Raw genomic sequence first — 21,366 nt, 5'->3', positions numbered from 1 at the left:
CTGAAAAAACCAAACTATATTTAGAAAGGAAACCGATTCATATATAATACTTTTTCTCTGTACACAACAATTTGTGCTTTAAAGTGTTGTATTGTATAACTCTATAATGTATAAATTGTTGTGTATGACAAAAGAATTATTGTGTACGAATCACTTACCATTTAGAAAATATAACTAAAAATTTGTTTAAAATGGAAACTAGATAATGACGATTATTATGGGCAATAACATTTATGTTGAGGTGTTTTGTTGTTCCAGTCCCAGCTACATCAAGCAATGGTGTTTTTTATTTGCAATTATGGTCCCTACGTAATATTAAAATTTCATAAATGGTCCAAATGACCATAACTATGTTTTTAATTTGTAGAATTATAGAAATAGTCTATGTTTAATAGTAAAATTACATAAATGATTTCTATTTTGGTAAAATGCAAATATTATAGAATTGATCTTTGTGTTTAATTTGTAAACTTATAGAAATTATCTTTTTTATAATAGTAAAATTACAAAAATTGTCTAACTTTTTTTTTTGAATAAATATATATATATATATATATATATATATATATATATATATATATATATATATATATATATATATATATATATATATATATATATATCCTTTGCTTTAGATTGAACCATGACCTCCTAATTAGTAGTTACATTAGAACCTTCATATTAGCATGAACTAGCCCCAACTTATACAAAAATTATCGAGATTTGATATCTATAAAATCACAAAAAGGTATGAGTCAAAGCAAAACATTTGTGACTTTATGGGCTTAGCCCACTAAGGCATAGACAAAGACGACAACTACAGATTAGTAGCGATTAATGTCCGACCCAACTTTAATTTGGTTAACCAAAAGCCAAACCATTTGCCATGTGTCGTTAGAGGTTGTCTTTCAATTTGAAAAACAATATTTAAACACTTAAATAGTTTTAGAAATAAAAGTTTTAATCCACGTTTTGACAAATCTATCTAAATGACATAAAAAACATGTAGAAGATTGACTTTTTTTATATTATTAATAAATAGTATATCTTGTAGAATTTTAAATCACACAGTAAGCTCATCGAAAAACTAGTATAAATAGTTTTTTAAAAAGTTAGATTATAAGCTAATTTATGGTTTATCAAACACAACAACCTAAAAAACTGAAAAAACAAGTTAATTATGGTTTGCCAAACATAGTATTAACACCGAGACGTGGGTACACTCATAATTATCCCATATATAAGTTATATTAACAATTATTGTAGGTAAATTTCTTATTTTTTTGCAATAAAGGTTAATACCTACCGATAATTATTAGTTTATTATCTTATGTGAAAAAAACTTATTTATAATCTGTATAAAATGAATTAAATTCTTAAAGATGTATTAAGATGAAATTTTATAATAAATGGGAAATAGGGAAACCCTTAATGGTAATACTTACACAAATAAACTACATCTAACTTGTGAATTCTAAAAATGGTGTTCTTTAGAGAACTGAAGTTGTTAGATTTGTGGTCTAAGACACTCAACTCCGAGGAAAAGCAACATGACATAATATAAATATAGATACATCAACTGTCTTTAATGGTTCATGTTCGATAATTTATTTAGAATTTATACAAATATGATAATATAAAAACTACTCATTTTCCTATTACACATAAGATTGATTATCAATGGAGGCATGAGTAGGCAAAGTTTTTTTCCTCAATGAGCTCTTTTTCTAAAGCATCCATCTTCTCCCTTCCAAACTTATCAATCTTTAGCCCTACACACCATTGCAAAATAATTACTCAATACAAATTCTAAATACATTCACATTTTACAATTTCACAATTCCATCTTTATATCATACATGGGTCTTTTTGCACATATCAATATACCCTCAATTGAACTCTCAAAACAACAAGGATATTATAATTAAGTAGATTTTTATTGCTTAATGCTTATTATGAGAAAAAAGCAAGTACAATGTCATAATAGTAAAAGTAAGTTTTTTTATGCTAAAATAATATTTATTGGAAACATACCTTGAACAATTGACCATTCGCCTTTCTCACAAGTGACTGGGAACGAGTAAATTAGCCCCGGTTGGATACCATACGACCCGTCAGAATAAACTCCCATCGACACCCATGTTCCCTACATCCCAAAATTACAAAATCAAATATTAATAATAATAAAAAAATATTTGAGAAATAATAAAAGAAAGCAAAACAAGAAAGACGAAGCAATCAAACCTTGGGAGTACCAAGAATCCAATCACGCATATGATCACACGTAGCACTTGCAGCTGATAAAGCACTAGACAACCTTCTAGATTTTATTATAACTTCACCTCTTCGTTGCACATTTGTTATGAACTCCGTGTTCAACCTAAATCATAATCAATATCATTACAAGAAATCAAATTTTGTCATTCTACAAAAAAAAAGTTATTCTTCTAGCAACCCTGATTTTAAATCAGGTACATAGGGGCCCACCAGGAGCCAATCCATATTAGAATTGAAACTTTCAACCTGTGACTGCTAAAACTTTAAACATATATTTGAGAAAAAAAGTGAAGAGCTACCAATTATCATCGGTAACAAGTTCTTTCACGGATTTATGTCCAACACCAATGTTGACCATAGCATGATTAGCGTCTGGATATTGGTTTGAGGAGTGATTTCCCCACATAATAACATTTTTTACATCACCAACATGAACATTTAGATTCTCAGATAATTGGTTTAACGCGCGATTATGATCAAGTCTTGTGAGGGATGTGATATTCTCTTCGGGGATTGAAGGCGCGTATTCTTTCAAGATGAGCGCGTTCGTATTTGCAGGATTAGCAACCACAAGAACCTGCATAATTGAATATCAATCTTGAAAATTTTAGGTCTAATACACAAAACAAAAAATCAGATATTTTTATTCTTCCAGCAACCCCTGAGCTGGCCCATCCCATCCCAGACATTATCATGTGAGATGTAAATCAGGTACACAGGACTGTCTGACAAACAAACCTTGCAATTTGTATCTGCATGTTGTTCCAAGGCTGAAGCTTGAGCTTTGTATATACCGATATTCTTGGATATTAAATCTTTATTACTCATTCCTTTTCTACGAGGGAATCCACCAAGCATGATTGCAATATCGACACCTTTACAAGCTTCAATAACATCGGTTGTGGTAATAACACCTAAAAGATACATAACAAATAACAAAAATTAATTTTAGATAAAAAATTACACATGACAATGAATATAATATGTTTAGAAAGTTAACCTTTGAGAAGAGGGAATGCTCCATCCATTAGTTCCAATTTTACCCCTTTTAAGATGTCACCAGCAGGCTCAATATCAAGCATGTGTAGAATTACTGGTTGATCTGGACCTAACATTGCCCCTTTTGCGATCATTGGAAATAGGGCATAGGCTATTTGGCCTGTGACATAAGTTCATTGGAAATTAACAAATCAAGAAATATTAAAGAGTCAATGTTGGAAAAAGTAAAAAAATAAAAAATCCAGGAGTTCTTTTTCAAAGTAGAAATGGATGAAATCAGGATAATGTACAGCTTTGTTTGCACAATGTATAAGCGATTGATGAATTATGAACTGGAATTGACAAGTTCTAATCTTGAAATCTGTTTTATAAAATGAATAGTTTTTTTTTTCATAAGAATGAAAAGTTGACCAAAAGACATGCCTGCAGCTCCAGTAACAAGCACAATAAGAGGATCTTTTTCAACATCCAAAAAGCTCCAAATGTATCTAATGATCCTCCATGATAAATACACACAAACCAAAACAACTCCAACTTTCTGAACAATCTCCAAATTCTCCATTTGGTTTAATAAATCAAAACAAACAGGACACAATGAGAGTTCTTCTACGAAAACAACATTTATTTATACAAAAATCATTCACAAGCCAACCCAAGTCTGACATAAGGAATTTATCAAACACCTGGTGGGCAAGGCAAAGAAACCCTAATTGAGGAATACCAATACAAAGCCCATAAGCAATGCAACGTGATTAATGGAGTCTTGAGAAAGATGACTTGAAGATAGAGGAAAGCATTATGTGATAATGTGCATTTAGTGTATATGTGTGTGTAGGATGGGGAGAATGAAAAGTTACCTCAGCTCCCGTGACACTACCCGGATTGGATTCATGGCCATGATTCCGAAACTGGAAAAACTGATAAACTTTCTGAATGGTGATGATAATAATTTCAAAACACGAAAGTGATGGCTGGTTACGTGTTGTGAGAAAGTTGGTTGATAACACGGGTTTCAACTATCAAGAACGAAAACGAACTCCATTAAAAGATCTGTCGGCATCATCCTCACCTTTAGGAGCCAACTTAATCGACTGGTACTTTAAATTTTGATTACGATCAGAAGACAAAAAAAATGGAGAAAAAAAAAAGATTATTAAAAAAGATTCATCACGTATTCATGTTTTTGCACATACATGCTTCTAAACATCTCTGTAACGAATAGCTTCAAGAACTTATGTGTTATTGCACATACATGCTTCTAAAATCTAAACTTGATAACGAAAAAATCCAGTAAAGTATGAAATTTAGCCTATGTATGATTGTTTAAGATTATTAAAAAAGATTCATCACGTGTATTCATGTTTTTGGTTTCTGTTATTTTTTCACAGTTTCACATAATCATAGTTCCTTTCATTTATCAAATTGATCATGTAATTGTCGACTCATGACTCTTTATAACCTGTAAGAGTCTATGAGTTTGACAATTGTGAATTTCTAGTTTTGTAAGAATGTATGGGCACACAGATTCACTCCTTATTTTACCAAATTGATCATTAAACTGTTTGAGTGACCGAGTCTTGAGTATTGATTTTTTTAATTTTTAAATAACTGAATTTTTGATTCTGTAAATGAGTATGAATTTCCAAAATGTTGTAAATGTATTTTGACTTTCTGACTTTGCAGTTGAATTTTATGAAAATTTCTGATTTCTGACTTTGTATTTCAGTTTATGAGAATTCTGAATTTCCGACCTTGTATCTGATTTCAGGCTTTGTATTTGATTTCTTAGTTCTGACTTTGACTTTGACTTTGATTTGTGATTTTGTATTTGATTTCTGTTTTATTTTGTACTTTACAATTAAAATGACCTAGCATCATGGTTTGTTTCGTTATATATTGATTATAATTGCTATAGTAGCTGTAGGTAATGAATATTAATATAACAATTGAAGCATTAAACTTCAGTTGGTTCTCTTCTAAGGGATGTTGTTATATAACAATTGAGCCATTTAGTCTTGTATATATCTTGGTAGATTTAGAACAAAACGAATCAGGTTCTTAACAGTGATGATGAGAGAAGTTATCATCCACATTGAAGATACAAATACCACTACAAACAACATCCAAATTCTATAAGGACATGGGGTAAGTGCATGTTAGATGCATGAATAAAAAGGGTATACGATTTAATCAGTGAATATATCTAATAGTAATAAAATACATAAATAAGAAGATTGGTCTTAAAATTTTGTGGTGACACCCATTATGTATAGTAATCATGTAGATTGCCAAAATTTCTAATAATCTATGTTATATGATGGATTGATGGGTTGTAGCTTGTGCATCAAATGGATTCAAGGCATATAAAGTCCTTAGAAAGTGACATATGATGAATAAAAGTATTGTGAAATGCTTGATAGATTAAAGAGGAATTAGCAGATGGGTTATGTTGTAAATATAACATGATAGAAAAGTACAATGCATGTTGCTGGATTGTTAAGAGTCGAAGGTTTGACTTGATGGAAATCTGCTCATCTTTATAATTGGTGCTATATTTTTGGTGTTTGTGATGATGAAAATGTGTTTATTGATACACACAACTGTGTGGCAATGAAAGAAACATTATAAAATTCATCAGTTTGTCCTTAGATGTGAGTGAAGTTATAGATGTGAATGTATATTCTAAATTCTAATCTTATGTTGTTCTTAAGAATTTGTGCCACAAGGCTAAACTATGTGTGCAAAGTTATAACATCAAGATGGCTCTATTTGTACATCTTGAAACATAATTGGTATTTGGTATGCATGCCAAATGCTTGTTTTGACTGAAATACCCCTGACCATTAGAACTAAAAAGTTACTTCTCATTTAGGCCATTGCAAATATCATAAACCTACCTGTCCGAGAAGTAACTTTTTAGTTCTAATGGTCAGGGGTATTTCAGTCAAAACAAGCATTTGGCATGCATACCAAATACCAATTATGTTTCAAGATTGAGGAAGTACTTTGTTTGGTTCATTGGCAGTTTGTGATATTTCGGTTTGGTCAAAAACACGTAATGATCATTTTTAGTTTGTAATGGCCAGGGGTATTTTTGTCAAAACACACTCTTTTCTGCTGGAACTTGCATTCTTGCAGGAAGTAGGGTTTATGGTATCATATGGGTGGATGAAATCCAAATGCCTATTGGTGCAAAAAACATCTTACATGACTTTTATTTGGTGGATGTTACAAGTTTTTAGTTTTATTCTTTAAATTAATTTACAATGTCATTGTTTTATTTCAAGTACTTTTTAAACGCCAAAGTTAATCGTTCTCTGTAATATATATGTTTTATCTAATCAATATCCAAAATGAAAAGCAATAGGTTTATTCACTAATATATCATATTGATTACAATATTATTATCATCGCCTCAATAAAATCGGGTTTATATTTAACAGATTAAAAATGGATGATACAATGAAGAAATTTCAAGGAAAGCTGATCGAGATCGAGACTGAAGCAGAGGAACTTTTACTTGCAAGGCACCAGGTAAAATGACTATTTTTGGGTGCTGGGGTAAATTACAAAATTTGGTCCCTATGTAAGAAAATGACTATTTTGCCCCCCCTTACTGATGACAGTTAGTCGAGAATGACAGATTGAGAAATGGGAACAGGGAAGCATTGACTGCACTAAGGAAAAAAGCCCGAACAACAAAAACAAGTGTCCCTTCACCATTTGAGCTGTTGATGAAGGAAGTTGACCAGTCAAAGCCTCTGGTGAAAGAGATATGTGCAACCTGTGGGAATCATCATGACTCTAATGACAAAACATGGATGATGTTCCCAGGAACTGATATATTTGCTCGGGTCCCATTTCATGCAGCTCATACCATCTTGGAGAAAGGTAACTTGCTTTTCACTGCACTTCTTGAAATTATGTTTTTCCTATTTTGCCCTTACTCTTTCATCAAGGGGTGTTTGGGATTTTGCTTTTCCAAAACAACTTATGCTCATTAGCAAGCAAACGTTGCATCATTTCATTTAATAAAGATTCAAAGTAACAACCACTGTCATCCTTAATATATATTTTACATTTCCTTTCTCCCTCTCTCCTATAGATTTCAAATAATTCTTGACAACAAAATATGACCTATAAATTAGATAGTTTATAGATACTAAGTGGCATCACAATTTTTGAACAAGATGTATCCGGACCTCCATATTAGCATGGACTAGCCCAACTTATATAAAAATTGTCGAGATTTGATATCTATAAGATTACAAAAAGATATGAGTCAAAGCAAAGCATTTGTGACTTTATGGGCTAAGCCCACTAAGGCGGAGGCAAAGCAAGAGTAAGATGGCAACTACCGACTAGTAGCGGTTAATGTCTGATCCAACTCTAATTTGGTTAACCAAAAGCCAAGCCATTTGCCATGTGTCTTTAGAGGTTCTCTTTCAATGCGAAAACAATATTTAAACACTTAAATAGTTTTAGAAATAAAAGTTTTAGTCCACGTTTTGACAAAACTATCTAAATGACATAAAAAACATGTAGAAGATCGATTTAAAAAAAAAAAAAAATCAATAAATGGTATATCTTCTAGAATTTTAAAACACTCGGTAAGCTCATCGAAAAACTAGTATAAATAGTTTTTTAAAAAGTTAGAATATAAGCTAATTTATGGTGTATCAAGCATAACAACCTAAAAAAACTGAAAAAATAAGTTAATTATGGTTTGCCAAACATAGTATTAACATCGAGATGTGGGTACACTTATAATTATCCCGTATCTAAATTATATAGACAATTATTGTAGGTAAATTTCTTATTTTTTGTAATAAAAGGTTAATACCACCAATTATTAGTTTATTATCTTATGTGAAAAAACTTATTTATAATATGTATAAAATGAATTAAATTCTTAAAGATGTATTAAGATGAAATTTTATAATCAATGGGGAATAGGGAAGCCCTTAATGGTAATACTTACACCAATAAACTACATCTAACTAGTGAATTCTAAAAATGGTGTTCTTTAGAGAACTAAAGTTGTTAGATTTGTGGTCTAAGACGCTCAACTCCGAGGAAAAGCAACATGACATAATATAAATATAGATACATCAACAGTCGTTAATGGTTCATGTTCGATAATTTATTTAGAATTTATACAAATATGATAACATAAAAACTACTCATTTTCCTATTACACATAAGATTGATTATCAATGGAGGCATGAGTAGGCAAAGTTTTTTTCCTCAATGAGCTCTTTTTCTAAAGCATCCATCTTCTCCCTTGCAAACTTATCAATCTTTAGCCCTACACGTCATTGCAAAATTTGCAAAATAATTACTCAATACAAATTCTAAACATATTCACATTTTACAAATTCATAATTCCATCTTTATATCATACATGGGTCTTTTTGCACATATCAATATACCCTCAACTGAACTCTAAAAACAACAAGGATATTATAATTAAGTAGATTTTTATTGCTTAATGCTTATTATGAGAAAAAAAAAGCAAGTACAATGTCATAATAGTAAAAGTAAGTTTTTTATGCTAAAATAATATTTATTGGAAACATACCTTGAACAATTGACCATTCGCCTTTCTCACAAGTGACAGGGAACGAGTAAATTAGCCCCGGTTGGATACCATACGACCCGTCCGAATAAACTCCCATCGACACCCATGTTCCCTACATCCCAAAATTGCAAAATCAAATAATAATAATAATAATATAATAATAAAATATTCGAGAAATAATAAAAGAAAGCAAAACAAGAAAGATGAAGCAATCAAACCTTGGGAGTACCAAGAATCCAATCACGCATATGATCACACGTAGCACTTGCAGCTGATAAAGCACTAGACAACCTTCTAGATTTTATTATAACTTCACCTCTTCGTTGCACATTTGTTATGAACTCCGTGTTCAACCTAAATCATAATCAATATCATTACAAGAAATCAAATTTTGTCATTCTACAAAAAAAAAGTTATTCTTCTAGCAACCCTGATTTTAAATCAGGTACATAGGGGCCCACCAGGAGCCAATCCATATTAGAATTGAAACTTTCAAACTGTGACTGCTAAAACTTTAAACATATATTTGAGAAAAAAAGTGAAGAGCTACCAATTATCATCGGTAACAAGTTCTTTCACGGATTTATGTCCAACACCAATGTTGACCATAGCATGATTAGCGTCTGGATATTGGTTTGAGGAGTGATTTCCCCACATAATAACATTTTTTACATCACCAACATGAACATTTAGATTCTCAGATAATTGGTTTAACGCGCGATTATGATCAAGTCTTGTGAGGGATATGATATTCTCTTCGGGGATTGAAGGCGCGTATTCTTTCAAGATGAGCGCGTTCGTATTTGCAGGATTAGCAACCACAAGAACCTGCATAATTGAATATCAATCTTGAAAATTTTAGGTCTAATACACAAAACAAAAAATCAGATATTTTTATTCTTCCAACAACCCCTGAGCTGAGCTGGCCCATCCCATCCCAGACACTATCATGTGAGATGCAAATCAGGTACACATGTCTGTCTGACAAACAAACCTTGCAATTTGTATCTGCATGTTGTTCCAAGGCTGAAGCTTGAGCTTTGTATATACCGATATTCTTGGATATTAAATCTTTATTACTCATTCCTTTTCTACGAGGGAATCCACCAAGCATGATTGCAATATCGACACCTTTACAAGCTTCAATAACATCAGTTGTGGTAATAACACCTAAAAGATACATAACAAATAACAAAAATTAACTTTAGATAAGAAATTACACATGACAATGAATATAATATGTTTAGAAAGTTAACCTTTGAGAAGAGGGAATGCTCCATCCATTAGTTCCAATTTTACCCCTTTCAAGATGTCACCAGCAGGCTCAATATCAAGCATGTGTAGAATTACTGGTTGATCTGGACCTAACATTGCCCCTTTTGCGATCATTGGAAATAGGGCATAGGCTATTTGGCCTGCGACATAAGTTCATTGGAAATTAATAAATCAAGAAATATTAAAGAGTCAATGTTGGAAAAAGTAAAAAAATAAAAAATCCAGGAGTTCTTTTTCAGAGTAGAAATGGATGAAATCAGGATAATGTACAGCTTTGTTTGCACAATGTATAAGCGATTGATGAATTATGAACTGGAATTGACAAGTTCTAATCTTGAAATCTGTTTTATAAAATGAATAGTTTTTTTTTTTTTTTTCATAAGAATGAAAAGTTGACCAAAAGACATGCCTGCAGCTCCAGTAACAAGCACAATAAGAGGATCTTTTTCAACATCCAAAAAGCTCCAAATGTATCTAATGATCCTCCATGATAAATACACACAAACCAAAACAACTCCAACTTTCTGAACAATCTCCAAATTCTCCATTTGGTTTAATAAATCAAAACAAACAGGACACAATGAGAGTTCTTCTACGAAAACAACATTTATTTATACAAAAATCATTCACAGGCCAACCCAAGTTTGACAGAAGGAATCTATCAAACACCTGGTGGGCAAGGCAAAGAAACCCTAATTGAGGAATACCAATACAAAGCCCATAAGCAATGCAACGTGATTAATGGAGTCTTGAGAAAGATGACTTGAAGATAGAGGAAAGCATTATGTGATAATGTGCATTTAGTGTATATGTGTGTGTAGGATGGGGAGAATGAAAAGTTACCTCAGCTCCCGTGACACTACCCGGATTGGATTCATGGCCATGATTCCGAAACTGGAAAAAACTGATAAGCTCTCTGAATGGTGATGATAATAATTTCGAAACACGAAATTGATGGCTTTAAAAATACATTCGTATTGCCATGTGATGTCCCTCTGGACAATGCAACGTAAAATTTCCCATGCGAGAATACATGGGAAGATATATACCAATATTTGAAATTGTTTGTCTATGAGCTTAATTGGTTGTCATCGCAAAACATAGTCGAATAGAAAATTGTTTTCATTAATAAGAACATGACATCCTCAAATGGATCATTAATATTTATTTTAAGTCATATTAACTATATAAATTTACACAAACACCCTAAAGTGGATTTAGAGCATAATTGTGGTCGTACGTTGTATGTTCAAAGTGGATATGATGTAACAAATTGTTTCCTTTAGGGTATCGGGTCCAAGGTTTAGATTTTACTATCTTCAATGACCGTTTATTTTTTGGACCAAATAATTTTTCTGAATTAGTGTAAATGAATATTTACTGATTCATCTAAATGTGATATTGATGTTGAGCAAATAATATGTTGAAAATTGGTTAATAGATAATAGTATGAGATTGTTTTCTCTCTAAGAAAATAAATGTTTTCGTGGATGATGGTTTTTTATACTATTTACGTTTTTATAATTTTTGTATTCTAGTAAATTAGTGTATTTTTGGTTAAAATATGTGGACATCAAATCTGATAACTCACAATAAATATATATGAAGTATATCACCGATCAAAGTACAACCAATTAGTATAAATTTATTCTTATGTCCAACTTTTTCAATGACATATACTTATGTTGTTTATAAATTTATCATAAATAATTATTAAATATTAAAAATATCATTTCAATGCACAACACCAAAAGTAATTGATTGTAAATTGAATAAAATAATTAAATTAAAATTATGAAAATTTTAGGTGAATTCTAATAGACGTGCATAGTTAATACTTTAAAAACACATACAACATGTTTAGTGCTCGTATTCACATTGTTTTTATAGTATCAGAATCGAATTCAAGCTTCATTTTCATTTTTATCTTGATTCGACTTATTTTTAATGATTTTCTTCTCATTATTTCTGTTTTTGTTATTATATAATTTTATTTCTATGTAGAAAAATAATTTAGAAACATGATAAAAATGGTTTTTTAACAACAAACATAAATAAATGGTTAATTATTAGGTTTTCCACGTTGTGCATAGCCTATTGTTTTAGTACATAGTACACCCATTGTCTTGCTAGATTCCTATAGGCTATTATTATGTGTTTTGCTAAAATCAGAACTGATGCATAAAACTATCAAAAAAAAACTATCAAAACAACCATATAATGAGCTTAAACATCAAACACTTTTGAAAAAACTAAATAATAATAACTACAAAATTGCCTCGAACTTCAACTCTACAAATCTACCAATATGCTGCTATTGAGGATCTTCTCTGGCACAAGCTTCAACTCCACATATTTAGCAGCACCACTCCAACAGTCCAGCTGAACTATTTTTCAAATTTCATTGTGAAAAAAATACCACTAAATCCATTTTTCTTTTGTGTGAACCTGGACATGATTAAAAAGAAACAATGACATACTTTTCATCAAAAAAATTAAAGATGGACATAAAACCTTTTCATAAACAAATTATCAAATTTTGAACCATCAATTTCCATTACCCTTAATTAGCCTAAGTGTATGGAACCATATTGGGTTGAATGCTTCCCCTCTGAAAATTAGTTGAAGCAGTCTTGCATTTGGCCCAATTCAGATATAAATTGACATTTTTACAACAACATATTTTTTATAAATAAATTCTAAAATTATAGAAAAAAGTGTTACATAATATAATTGTATTGTTTTATATGTTTCGTACATTGTTCTTTCATTCCAAGTCCAACAGAAAGTCTGACGCTATTAATGGATGATTTTTCAAAAAAAAAAACTATAAGTGTAATGCTATAATTGTTACTTTTTCAAAAAAAAAATAATAAAAAAAGTTTGAAAGTGCAATGATCTAATTGGGTACCTGGACATTAAAAATATGCAAATATGATCTAATAGGTAGTTTGTAAGAATTCCTACACTAACTTATAGTTCAAGCTCCAACAGAACACCTAATTGTATAACTGGATAGTTACAATATTATATTTTATTACTTTTCATTGCGCTAATTGCAAAAAATAGCAACGTACTATCATCATTTTTGTACTAAACAAATCACAAACTTGATCAAAATCAATGCAAGTAAAATGTTATTATAAAATAATGAAACTGTTTTTTTTTGTTTCAGTTAAACAGATATAAAACTACAAGTACCACTACCAATAAACAGAAAAAAGTACATTACTCCATGAAGGTGTTGACTTATTAAAATATTATGGCAATTTCTCCACAAAGATTTTTTTTTCTTGTTTATCTCCATAAGAAAATACAAGATAAGCTACCGGATTGTCAGTTCATTTCCAATAAATAAGAGCATACGAAACAAAACACAACATGATAATGTAGCAAGAAACACATTTATTTAATGCATCAAAACTACAACAAAAAGAAAGACTACTTATGTTAATATGATAATCAGAGAGTATTATTAAGTTTTGGATTCATACTAAAGAGAAAAACATAATCTTAATATTGTATTACCTTAGCTACGATGGTGAAAATGGATGTTGATTTATCTAGAAACATAACTAAAGTTTCAAACCCAAAATGGATTTCGACTTACCCTACCATAGGTTTCTCGTACATGGATTAGGAATTAGGTTCTTCGTTTGTAGTCAGCAGCAACGATGCAAGAGTGGTGAAGTTCATAATGACGGTGGATAGTTAGAAAAAGAATTTTTTTCCAGGCTTTGCTCTGGACCAAACCACCCACTTTCACATGTATAGGAAACATATTAGATGATAGTACTTACAACCTTTAATCTTAACTCAATTCTAACCTTTTCAAAACTTGATATGCAACCAAACCAAATTCAGTATTTTAGAATAAAAGTTACTGACTTTTAACTATAAGAAAAATAATAATCTAATGAAAAACTTACTGTATATTGATGGAAGTTAGCAACACAAATTTATTAGCTTCATTATGGCCTTTCTATCCTACAAAAGATAGAAAAGGAGAAGGCAAACATTATATCAGTAAATATGATACGCATTTACAAATGTTTCAAGATAAAATAAAAAATATGAATTGGAAGAAGAAAATAGAAAAGGTATTTCAAACTAAGGATAGGAAACAATGTACTTCTCTCGGTCTTCTTTACTTTAAAAAGGAGAATGAAGGTATGATTAAGTAGAGATTAATCGAATTATCTTACAGAATAATCAAAAAACAAAATGGCTAACCATTCACTTTTTGCACATCTGTGCGTGTGTTTATGTGTGTGTGTGTGTTTATAGATCTGATGCTCATTACAGTTTTTGGTGGATCTGATGGCGGTCATCCAGTGAGGTGCCAGGTGTGAGGGAAATGGAAATCAGAATCGTCGTATTTGGAAAATGGTTTCAACCTAAAATCCTCCCTGAAAAAAAAATCGTTAACATCAGACCAGACACCCATCATCATTTCATCAACATCGTATTTAACTGCCAAAACAAAACAAGGTAAACAAAACACAAAACACAAAACTAAACATGGGAAATCAAAATACAAAAAGATTTTACCTGTGAAATAAAAACACCAAAAATCTAACCTGCAACATGTAACATCGACCAATATTTCCTGACCTTAAGACCTACCATGAAGCTTTCTTGCACAAAGTATTGCAAAAATGATCCTCCTTGTAAATCTGGCGAAATTTGTTTACGGTGACTGTGAGAGACTCTAAGATCGAGAGAGAGAAAGAAAGAAGGAGAGAAACAGAGAGTGAAATAGAGAGAGGTAACAAAAGTGAAAATCGAACCAAATGCATAAATACCTATTTTATGATTGATTTAATCGTTGGGAGTGCATAGAGATGAACTGATGATGGAAATCCATATAATCATTATATATTAGCGATGGTAGTGGTAGATCAAACAACTGATGTGCTTCAAATTGACAAAAACACATAGCAAAAAGATGCAAGAGATAAAAATAAGGAGAGTGGTGCCCTAGAAGTGAGATCGTTTAGATTTATGCTTAAAATGTGGACTAATTCAAATTTTCCTAAAAAATTGGGGAATGATCGTATGAGTTTGAATAGTAAGTTAGACTGGTTCAATTTTTAAACGGATAAGTTTGAATAGTAAGTAGATAGAGATATTAAGTTAGATTGTGTATTATTGTACATAATGCTTTATTAATTGTACGATTTAAAAAACAATATTAATTTATTAGATGTTACTTGTACTTTTGGTTTAAACACTTGAACGTCTTAAAAAAATAATATTATTATATTCAATCTATTTATAGAAATAATTAGATTTCTTTTATAAGTAGTAAAGATATATATATATATATATATATATATATATATATATATATATATATATAAAGAAATGGTGAAAAAGTAAATCAAAAATAAAAACCCATAATTCGGAAATCGTGAACAAAAATCATTACCTAATCTAAATTCATTAATGTGTCTCCGGTAAAAAAAAAACCCTACCCGAAGGGAAGAACGAAAAAAAAGAAGCCTCTTTACGCCTAGTTCCCGATTTCGTCCAGAAGAGAGGAGCGTGAACATTAGTTCCGTCTGAAGAAGGCGACGAGGGAAAATAATATAGGGCTATTAATTTGGAATTTTTTTTTTTTGCAAAAACTCTGGTTTGTACCGGTCAAGAAAAAAAGTCGCGCCGTTCCGTCCTTCCCCCTCATACGTACGCCTCCATCAAACACCACCCTCCTTCACTACATCATCCCTCCTGTCTCCTCCGACCTCCGATCAACTCCAGCGCTGGCCACCTCCTCCCATAGTCTACCTCGCACACCCCACAAGTTTCCCACGCTTTCTGATATCACTCCCACCTCCCTGAAATCGACTCCCACGACCAAGGGCAGACATCCGACGCCTAGCTCCGCCAGCGCTGATCTCCGTCCTCGACAACGCCGATCTCCAGCCTTGCGACCTCCGATCTCCATGCTTCAGGTACGGAATTGCTACAAAAATCTCATATCTGCTTCTTGTTTCCAAAAATTGGTGCCTTTTTTGAACTGATTAACATCTAAAAACCTCAGATTTTCCTTGATTGCTTTTGCAAGTCAATCTTAAAATGGTTTGTTGTTAAAGAAATCTTGGGATTAACTATTAGTTGTGGGTTCCTATACAACAACATTGAGCACGCCAAGTGTTTGGTAAATCGCCCAAGAGAATCTTAAAGCACTAGATAAATCCCGTAGTTATACTTATACTTCAGTTCAGTTTAATGTGTTTACTTATGCCAACAGTTATTCAATGTACATTACATATGAATCCTAATCCATTCTGTTTGGTAGCTCATATAAATCCTAATCAATTCTAATTGGTGTTTTGACTACTCTGTTACTCTTTTCATAAAAAGGGCATCACAACCTTCAGCCATACAGCTTTCTAGTTTTACTTTTTGCAGCCAGAAACTACTGCTGTCGAAAAGCTTCACTACAAACAAGTGTTCTTTAGTGTAAAATAATAGATATAAGTCTTACCTTTTAGGCTTTTACTGTTTTACATACAATTGGTGAAATTCTTATTATCTACACATCTTTTAAAGAAGGTGGGGGTAGAGAATATAAGTCTTATTTTTATACCAAGGTTTTGGTCTTAGCTTCACTTATTAAGTATGGTTTTAGTTTCTTGAAGAAAACAAAACGAGCCACTCTTGAATTCAATACCTCACAATTCATATGTTTGACTTTTTAATTGTTGTTCTATTTTATGTGTTTGAGAGACATCTGATAGATACTTATGCTAAAATTCAAAAAGATGAACAATAACACTCGATAATGCATTGGCAAAATTTAAGCTTTTATCCAGATTCCCTTCAAGTTCCTACCTCAATGCATTGACAAAATAGACATTATTGACTGTCTGTATGTATTGTAAGCACATGAGAACATAAAATATTGATTGTCTCTATGTATTCTTAAACCATAATAATAGTTAAGGGTTATTGGAACAAACGGATAAATTGATTATACAAAGGGTTGTTGGTTGTATGATGTATCCATTGATTTTTATGTTTTCTTACAGTTTTCTTTCTGCAGACTTAAAAAAAACAAACATTTAATGGCCCACATCTTCTGCAGATGTGGAACACAACTGCATGCATTTTATCTCTTCAAAAACAAACATCACCTAAGTGATTTTTATAAACATCCCATGGTTAAATGAAAAGATATTATTCGAATAGTAAACCTAAAAAATTACAAACAAGGTTTTGTAAAAATTTGTCCTTTTCTTTTCACAGCCTTTATTTGATAAATGATAATAGCTATCATAATGGATAATGTGGAGTCTAATGTAGGGATTCAGTTCACATATATACTCACCATGACTAATAAAATTGATTATATGGTGGTTAATGGCTTAATGCTATGATTCTGGATGAAGTTAATAGTAATGGATAATGAGGAGTCTAAAACTTGTTTATTAGCCATGGTTAATGATGCAGGTAGTGGTTTGCAAACTGAGGATATATAGTTCTTACAAATTGAATATCTTTATATATTGAAACCTTAATTAGGTGGTCTTACATAACATGTTAGACATGATAGATGACACATATAGAGAAGTAAGGTCTTTCTATAAATCAATTAAAGACTTCACAAAAGGTCTTTCTATATGTGGGTTAATTAATAACTATAGCTGATAAATCCTAGGTATCTTTATGACAATAGTTCAATCATGGGTTTTGTTAGTTTTATCTGGTTTAGAGGATTTGGGTTTTGTTTGAAATCTTTTGATTTGGAGTTTGTTGGATTTATAATTGACAGATATCTTTATGACAATAGTTCAATCATGGGTTTATATGAAGTAGGTTTAGTTCCCATAATTCAAACTAACTCTGTTTGTTTTCGTTCAGTGCTTGAGTAGAAGATTGTGAAAATTTCCACATAAGTCTCTATTTATCTATGATACTAAACATCTCTGTAACGAATAGTTTCAAAAAATTATGTGTTATTGCACATACATGCTTCTAAAATCTAAACTTGATAACGAAAAATCCAGTAAAGTATGAAATTTAGCCTAGGTATCATTGTTTAAGATTATTAAAAAAAATTCATCACGTATTCATGTTTTTGGTTTCTGTTATTTTTTCACAGTTTCACATAATCATAGTTCCTTTCATTTATCAAATTGATCATGTAATTGTCGACTCATGACTCTTTATAACCTGTAAGAGTCTATGAGTTTGACAATTGTGAATTTCTAGTTTTGTAAGAATGTATGGGCACACAGATTCACTCCTTATTTTACCAAATTGACCATTAAACTGTTTGAGTGACCGAGTCTTGAGTATTGATTTTTTAAATTTTTTAATAACTGAATTTTTGATTCTGTAAATGAGTATGAATTTCCAATTTTGTAAATGTATTTTGACTTTCTGACTTTGCAGTTGAATTTTATGAAAATTTCTGATTTCTGACTTTGTATTTCAGTTTATGAGAATTCTGAATTTCCGACCTTGTATCTGATTTCAGGCTTTGTATTTGATTTCTTAGTTCTGACTTTGACTTTGATTTGTGATTTTGTATTTGATTTCTGTTTTATTTTGTACTTTACAATTAAAATGACCTAGCATCATGGTTTGTTTCGTAATATATATATATTATAATTGCTGTAGGTAATGCATATTAATATAACAATTGAAGCATTAAAGTTTTCGGGCACATAATCACACTTCAATTGGTTCTCTTCTAAGGGATGTTCTTATATAACAATTGAACCATTTAGTCTTGTATATATATATTGGTAGATTTAGGACAAAACGAATCAGGTTCTTAACAGTGATGATGAGAGAAGTTATCATCCCCATTGAAGATACAAACACCACTACAAACAATATCCAAATTCTATAAGGACATGGGTTAAGTGGATGTTAGATGCATGAATAAAAAGGGTATACGATTTAATCACCAATACAGTGAATATATCTAATAGTAATAAAATACATAAATAAGAAATTTCAAGTACTTTTTAAACGCCAAAGTTAATCGTTCTCTGTAATATATATGTTTTATCTAATCAATATCCAAAATGAAAAGCAATAGGTTTATTCACTAATATATCATATTGATTACAATATTATTATCATCGCCTCAATAAAATCGGGTTTATATTTAACAGATTAAAAATGGATGATACAATGAAGAAATTTCAAGGAAAGCTGATCGAGATCGAGACTGAAGCAGAGGAACTTTTACTTGCAAGGCACCAGGTAAAATGACTATTTTTGGGTGCTGGGGTAAATTACAAAATTTGGTCCCTATGTAAGAAAATGACTATTTTGCCCCCCCTTACTGATGACAGTTAGTCGAGAATGACAGATTGAGAAATGGGAACAGGGAAGCATTGACTGCACTAAGGAAAAAAGCCCGAACAACAAAAACAAGTGTCCCTTCACCATTTGAGCTGTTGATGAAGGAAGTTGACCAGTCAAAGCCTCTGGTGAAAGAGATATGTGCAACCTGTGGGAATCATCATGACTCTAATGACAAAACATGGATGATGTTCCCAGGAACTGATATATTTGCTCGGGTCCCATTTCATGCAGCTCATACCATCTTGGAGAAAGGTAACTTGCTTTTCACTGCACTTCTTGAAATTATGTTTTTCCTATTTTGCCCTTACTCTTTCATCAAGGGGTGTTTGGGATTTTGCTTTTCCAAAACAACTTATGCTCATTAGCAAGCAAACGTTGCATCATTTCATTTAATAAAGATTCAAAGTAACAACCACTGTCATCCTTAATATATATTTTACATTTCCTTTCTCCCTCTCTCCTATAGATTTCAAATAATTCTTGACAACAAAATATGACCTATAAATTAGATAGTTTATAGATACTAAGTGGCATCACAATTTTTTTTTTTTTTTAAATATATGTATATTGAGTTGAGGTATCATTTAACAAGTGGCATGCATGTTCTTGTAGAAGATGTGCTCCCTTTAGTACACACTTTGAAGAGTGTCATGGCCCATTTATTTAACTTATATTCTTTTTAGTTTTTACCCTTAGCAATTTAAATTTAGATGTATCGCTTTCTTTACTAAATATAGAAAAATGGCCCACAAAAAAATTTACATCACAAAGACTAGTAGGTATCATCAATAATATAATTTGGATTCATTAAAGACTAGTCTTATCGATGCTTTCTGTCTATAGTACAATTCTATGGTATCCAAGATGTTTTTTTGTATCCAATATTGATTTCATTATTATTCAAAATTAATATAATTGTTAATGTAGATCAAACCAAGCTAGATTTTGATGTTAAAAAACTACAAAGTTATGTAAAGGAGAAGTCGCTCTTCATATCAGAACAAGGTGTTCTTGCTGATAAGATTGGACCAGGGGTATTAAAGTCATTAGTCACATTACAAGATAAACCAAGGTAAGTTCTCAAATCGTTTTCTATTTTTTTACCTTATATATCAATTGTATTTGGGTTTTAATGTGTTTTTATTATGTTTGATTTTTTGTGTTTGTACTTTTCAGGTGAATTTGTTGATTCAACAACCTTTTGCAGAAGAAAGAAAATGACCACAAACAAACAAGTGAAAAGAAGTAACGAAACAGAATGGTTGTGATTCTTTTCTACATATTGGAATTATGTATCAATTAATGAAAAAACACTTTTTTTTTTTGCTCATGCTTGAAAAAAGAGTTAAAGATTTGTGATGTTTATTTCTATGCTAACTGAATTCAACGGGTTCTTGTTATGTGTCAAATGAATATAACTCGTTAATTAGTATAACATTAATGTTTCTTGTTATGGTTTTTGGGTTCATATTCTATTTTTAGAAACATCTTGAATCATTGTTATTTATAGACACACAAAAATAACTAGATATTTAAGATTTTAAAATACATTTGAGGTTATTACAATGGTTTTCCTAATAACTGGTATATTTGAGATTACCCAGAATAATGCTAATTTATTAGAGTAAATAACTAGCTTCTAGCTTTCAGCTACCAGTTATTTTTGCTAAACATACCTTTAATAATTAAGCACAATGCTTGGCATATGTGTACCATTAATGAGTAAGACATTTGGTTCCACATAAGGACATGAAATGAGACTAAAGGCAATATTGGGTCATAGATGTACTTATATATAAACATGTTATCATGATAATGTTCTAAGATCATGAGTTTCAGTTAATGTACTTAAGAGCCATATGACAACGGTTCATATAATTCTCAGACATATGAAATGTCACATC

At 31.1% G+C, this 21,366-nt stretch overlaps 4 protein-coding genes across 5 annotated transcripts; 2 read left to right on the top strand and 2 right to left on the bottom strand.

Annotated features, from left to right (window-relative positions):
• Nucleotides 1-1,534: 1,534 nt before the first annotated feature.
• LOC145041921 (malate dehydrogenase, cytoplasmic-like) lies at nt 1,535-4,156 on the bottom strand. Of its 2 annotated transcripts, none has more exons than XM_078990171.1 (7): nt 4,134-4,156; nt 3,278-3,436; nt 3,016-3,191; nt 2,577-2,854; nt 2,245-2,380; nt 2,035-2,146; nt 1,535-1,772 (listed from the first exon to the last, which is right to left on the bottom strand). In XM_078990171.1, the coding sequence occupies exons 2-7, from the start codon at nt 3,408-3,410 to the stop codon at nt 1,678-1,680; spliced, it is 930 nt and encodes a 309-aa protein (XP_078846297.1). In that variant the 5' UTR covers nt 3,411-3,436; nt 4,134-4,156; the 3' UTR covers nt 1,535-1,677. The 2 variants fall into 2 exon arrangements, with proteins under 2 accessions (XP_078846297.1, XP_078846295.1); XM_078990169.1 differs by lacking the exon at nt 4,134-4,156 and adding an exon at nt 3,700-3,953.
• Nucleotides 4,157-6,719: 2,563 nt separating this feature from the next.
• Nucleotides 6,720-7,368, top strand: LOC145038528 (uncharacterized). The gene is made up of 2 exons (XM_078986863.1): nt 6,720-6,810; nt 6,903-7,368. The coding sequence occupies exons 1-2, from the start codon at nt 6,727-6,729 to the stop codon at nt 7,278-7,280; spliced, it is 462 nt and encodes a 153-aa protein (XP_078842989.1). The 5' UTR covers nt 6,720-6,726; the 3' UTR covers nt 7,281-7,368.
• Nucleotides 7,369-8,393: 1,025 nt separating this feature from the next.
• LOC145041920 (malate dehydrogenase, cytoplasmic-like) lies at nt 8,394-10,755 on the bottom strand. Its single transcript, XM_078990168.1, has 7 exons — nt 10,542-10,755; nt 10,114-10,272; nt 9,852-10,027; nt 9,408-9,685; nt 9,076-9,211; nt 8,858-8,969; nt 8,394-8,584 (listed from the first exon to the last, which is right to left on the bottom strand). The coding sequence occupies exons 1-7, from the start codon at nt 10,678-10,680 to the stop codon at nt 8,490-8,492; spliced, it is 1,095 nt and encodes a 364-aa protein (XP_078846294.1). The 5' UTR covers nt 10,681-10,755; the 3' UTR covers nt 8,394-8,489.
• Nucleotides 10,756-15,665: 4,910 nt separating this feature from the next.
• Nucleotides 15,666-20,915, top strand: LOC145041919 (P53/DNA damage-regulated protein). The gene is made up of 5 exons (XM_078990167.1): nt 15,666-16,089; nt 19,267-19,357; nt 19,450-19,714; nt 20,390-20,534; nt 20,639-20,915. Exons 2-5 carry the CDS (start codon nt 19,274-19,276, stop codon nt 20,640-20,642), a joined length of 498 nt encoding a protein of 165 aa, XP_078846293.1. The 5' UTR covers nt 15,666-16,089; nt 19,267-19,273; the 3' UTR covers nt 20,643-20,915.
• The last annotated feature ends 451 nt before the right edge of the window (nt 20,916-21,366 follow it).

The sequence above is a fragment of the Lactuca saligna genome, chromosome 4 (assembly GCF_052625555.1).
Source record: "Lactuca saligna cultivar CGN05327 chromosome 4, ASM5262555v1, whole genome shotgun sequence".
NCBI lineage: Eukaryota > Viridiplantae > Streptophyta > Magnoliopsida > Asterales > Asteraceae > Lactuca > Lactuca saligna.
This window is presented reverse-complemented; position numbering and strand designations above follow the sequence as displayed.

Excerpts from the sequence above, each read along its gene's own strand:
- LOC145041921 (XM_078990169.1), bottom strand. The coding sequence starts at position 3,838 with ATGGAGAATTTGGAGATTGTTCAGAAAGTTGGAGTTGTTTTGGTTTGT. Across the intron at positions 3,437-3,699 it reads GCTTGTTACTGGAGCTGCAG|GCCAAATAGCCTATGCCCTA; the intron begins GCATGTCTTTTG and ends CTTATGTCACAG. Across the intron at positions 3,192-3,277 it reads AGCATTCCCTCTTCTCAAAG|GTGTTATTACCACAACCGAT; the intron begins GTTAACTTTCTA and ends TGTATCTTTTAG.
- LOC145038528 (XM_078986863.1), top strand. The coding sequence starts at position 6,727 with ATGGATGATACAATGAAGAAATTTCAAGGAAAGCTGATCGAGATCGAG. Across the intron at positions 6,811-6,902 it reads TTTTACTTGCAAGGCACCAG|TTAGTCGAGAATGACAGATT; the intron begins GTAAAATGACTA and ends TACTGATGACAG.
- LOC145041920 (XM_078990168.1), bottom strand. The coding sequence starts at position 10,680 with ATGGAGAATTTGGAGATTGTTCAGAAAGTTGGAGTTGTTTTGGTTTGT. Across the intron at positions 10,273-10,541 it reads GCTTGTTACTGGAGCTGCAG|GCCAAATAGCCTATGCCCTA; the intron begins GCATGTCTTTTG and ends CTTATGTCGCAG. Across the intron at positions 8,585-8,857 it reads CGAATGGTCAATTGTTCAAG|GGCTAAAGATTGATAAGTTT; the intron begins GTATGTTTCCAA and ends AATGACGTGTAG.
- LOC145041919 (XM_078990167.1), top strand. The coding sequence starts at position 19,274 with ATGGATGATACAATGAAGAAATTTCAAGGAAAGCTGATCGAGATCGAG. Across the intron at positions 19,358-19,449 it reads TTTTACTTGCAAGGCACCAG|TTAGTCGAGAATGACAGATT; the intron begins GTAAAATGACTA and ends TACTGATGACAG. Across the intron at positions 19,715-20,389 it reads TCATACCATCTTGGAGAAAG|ATCAAACCAAGCTAGATTTT; the intron begins GTAACTTGCTTT and ends TTGTTAATGTAG.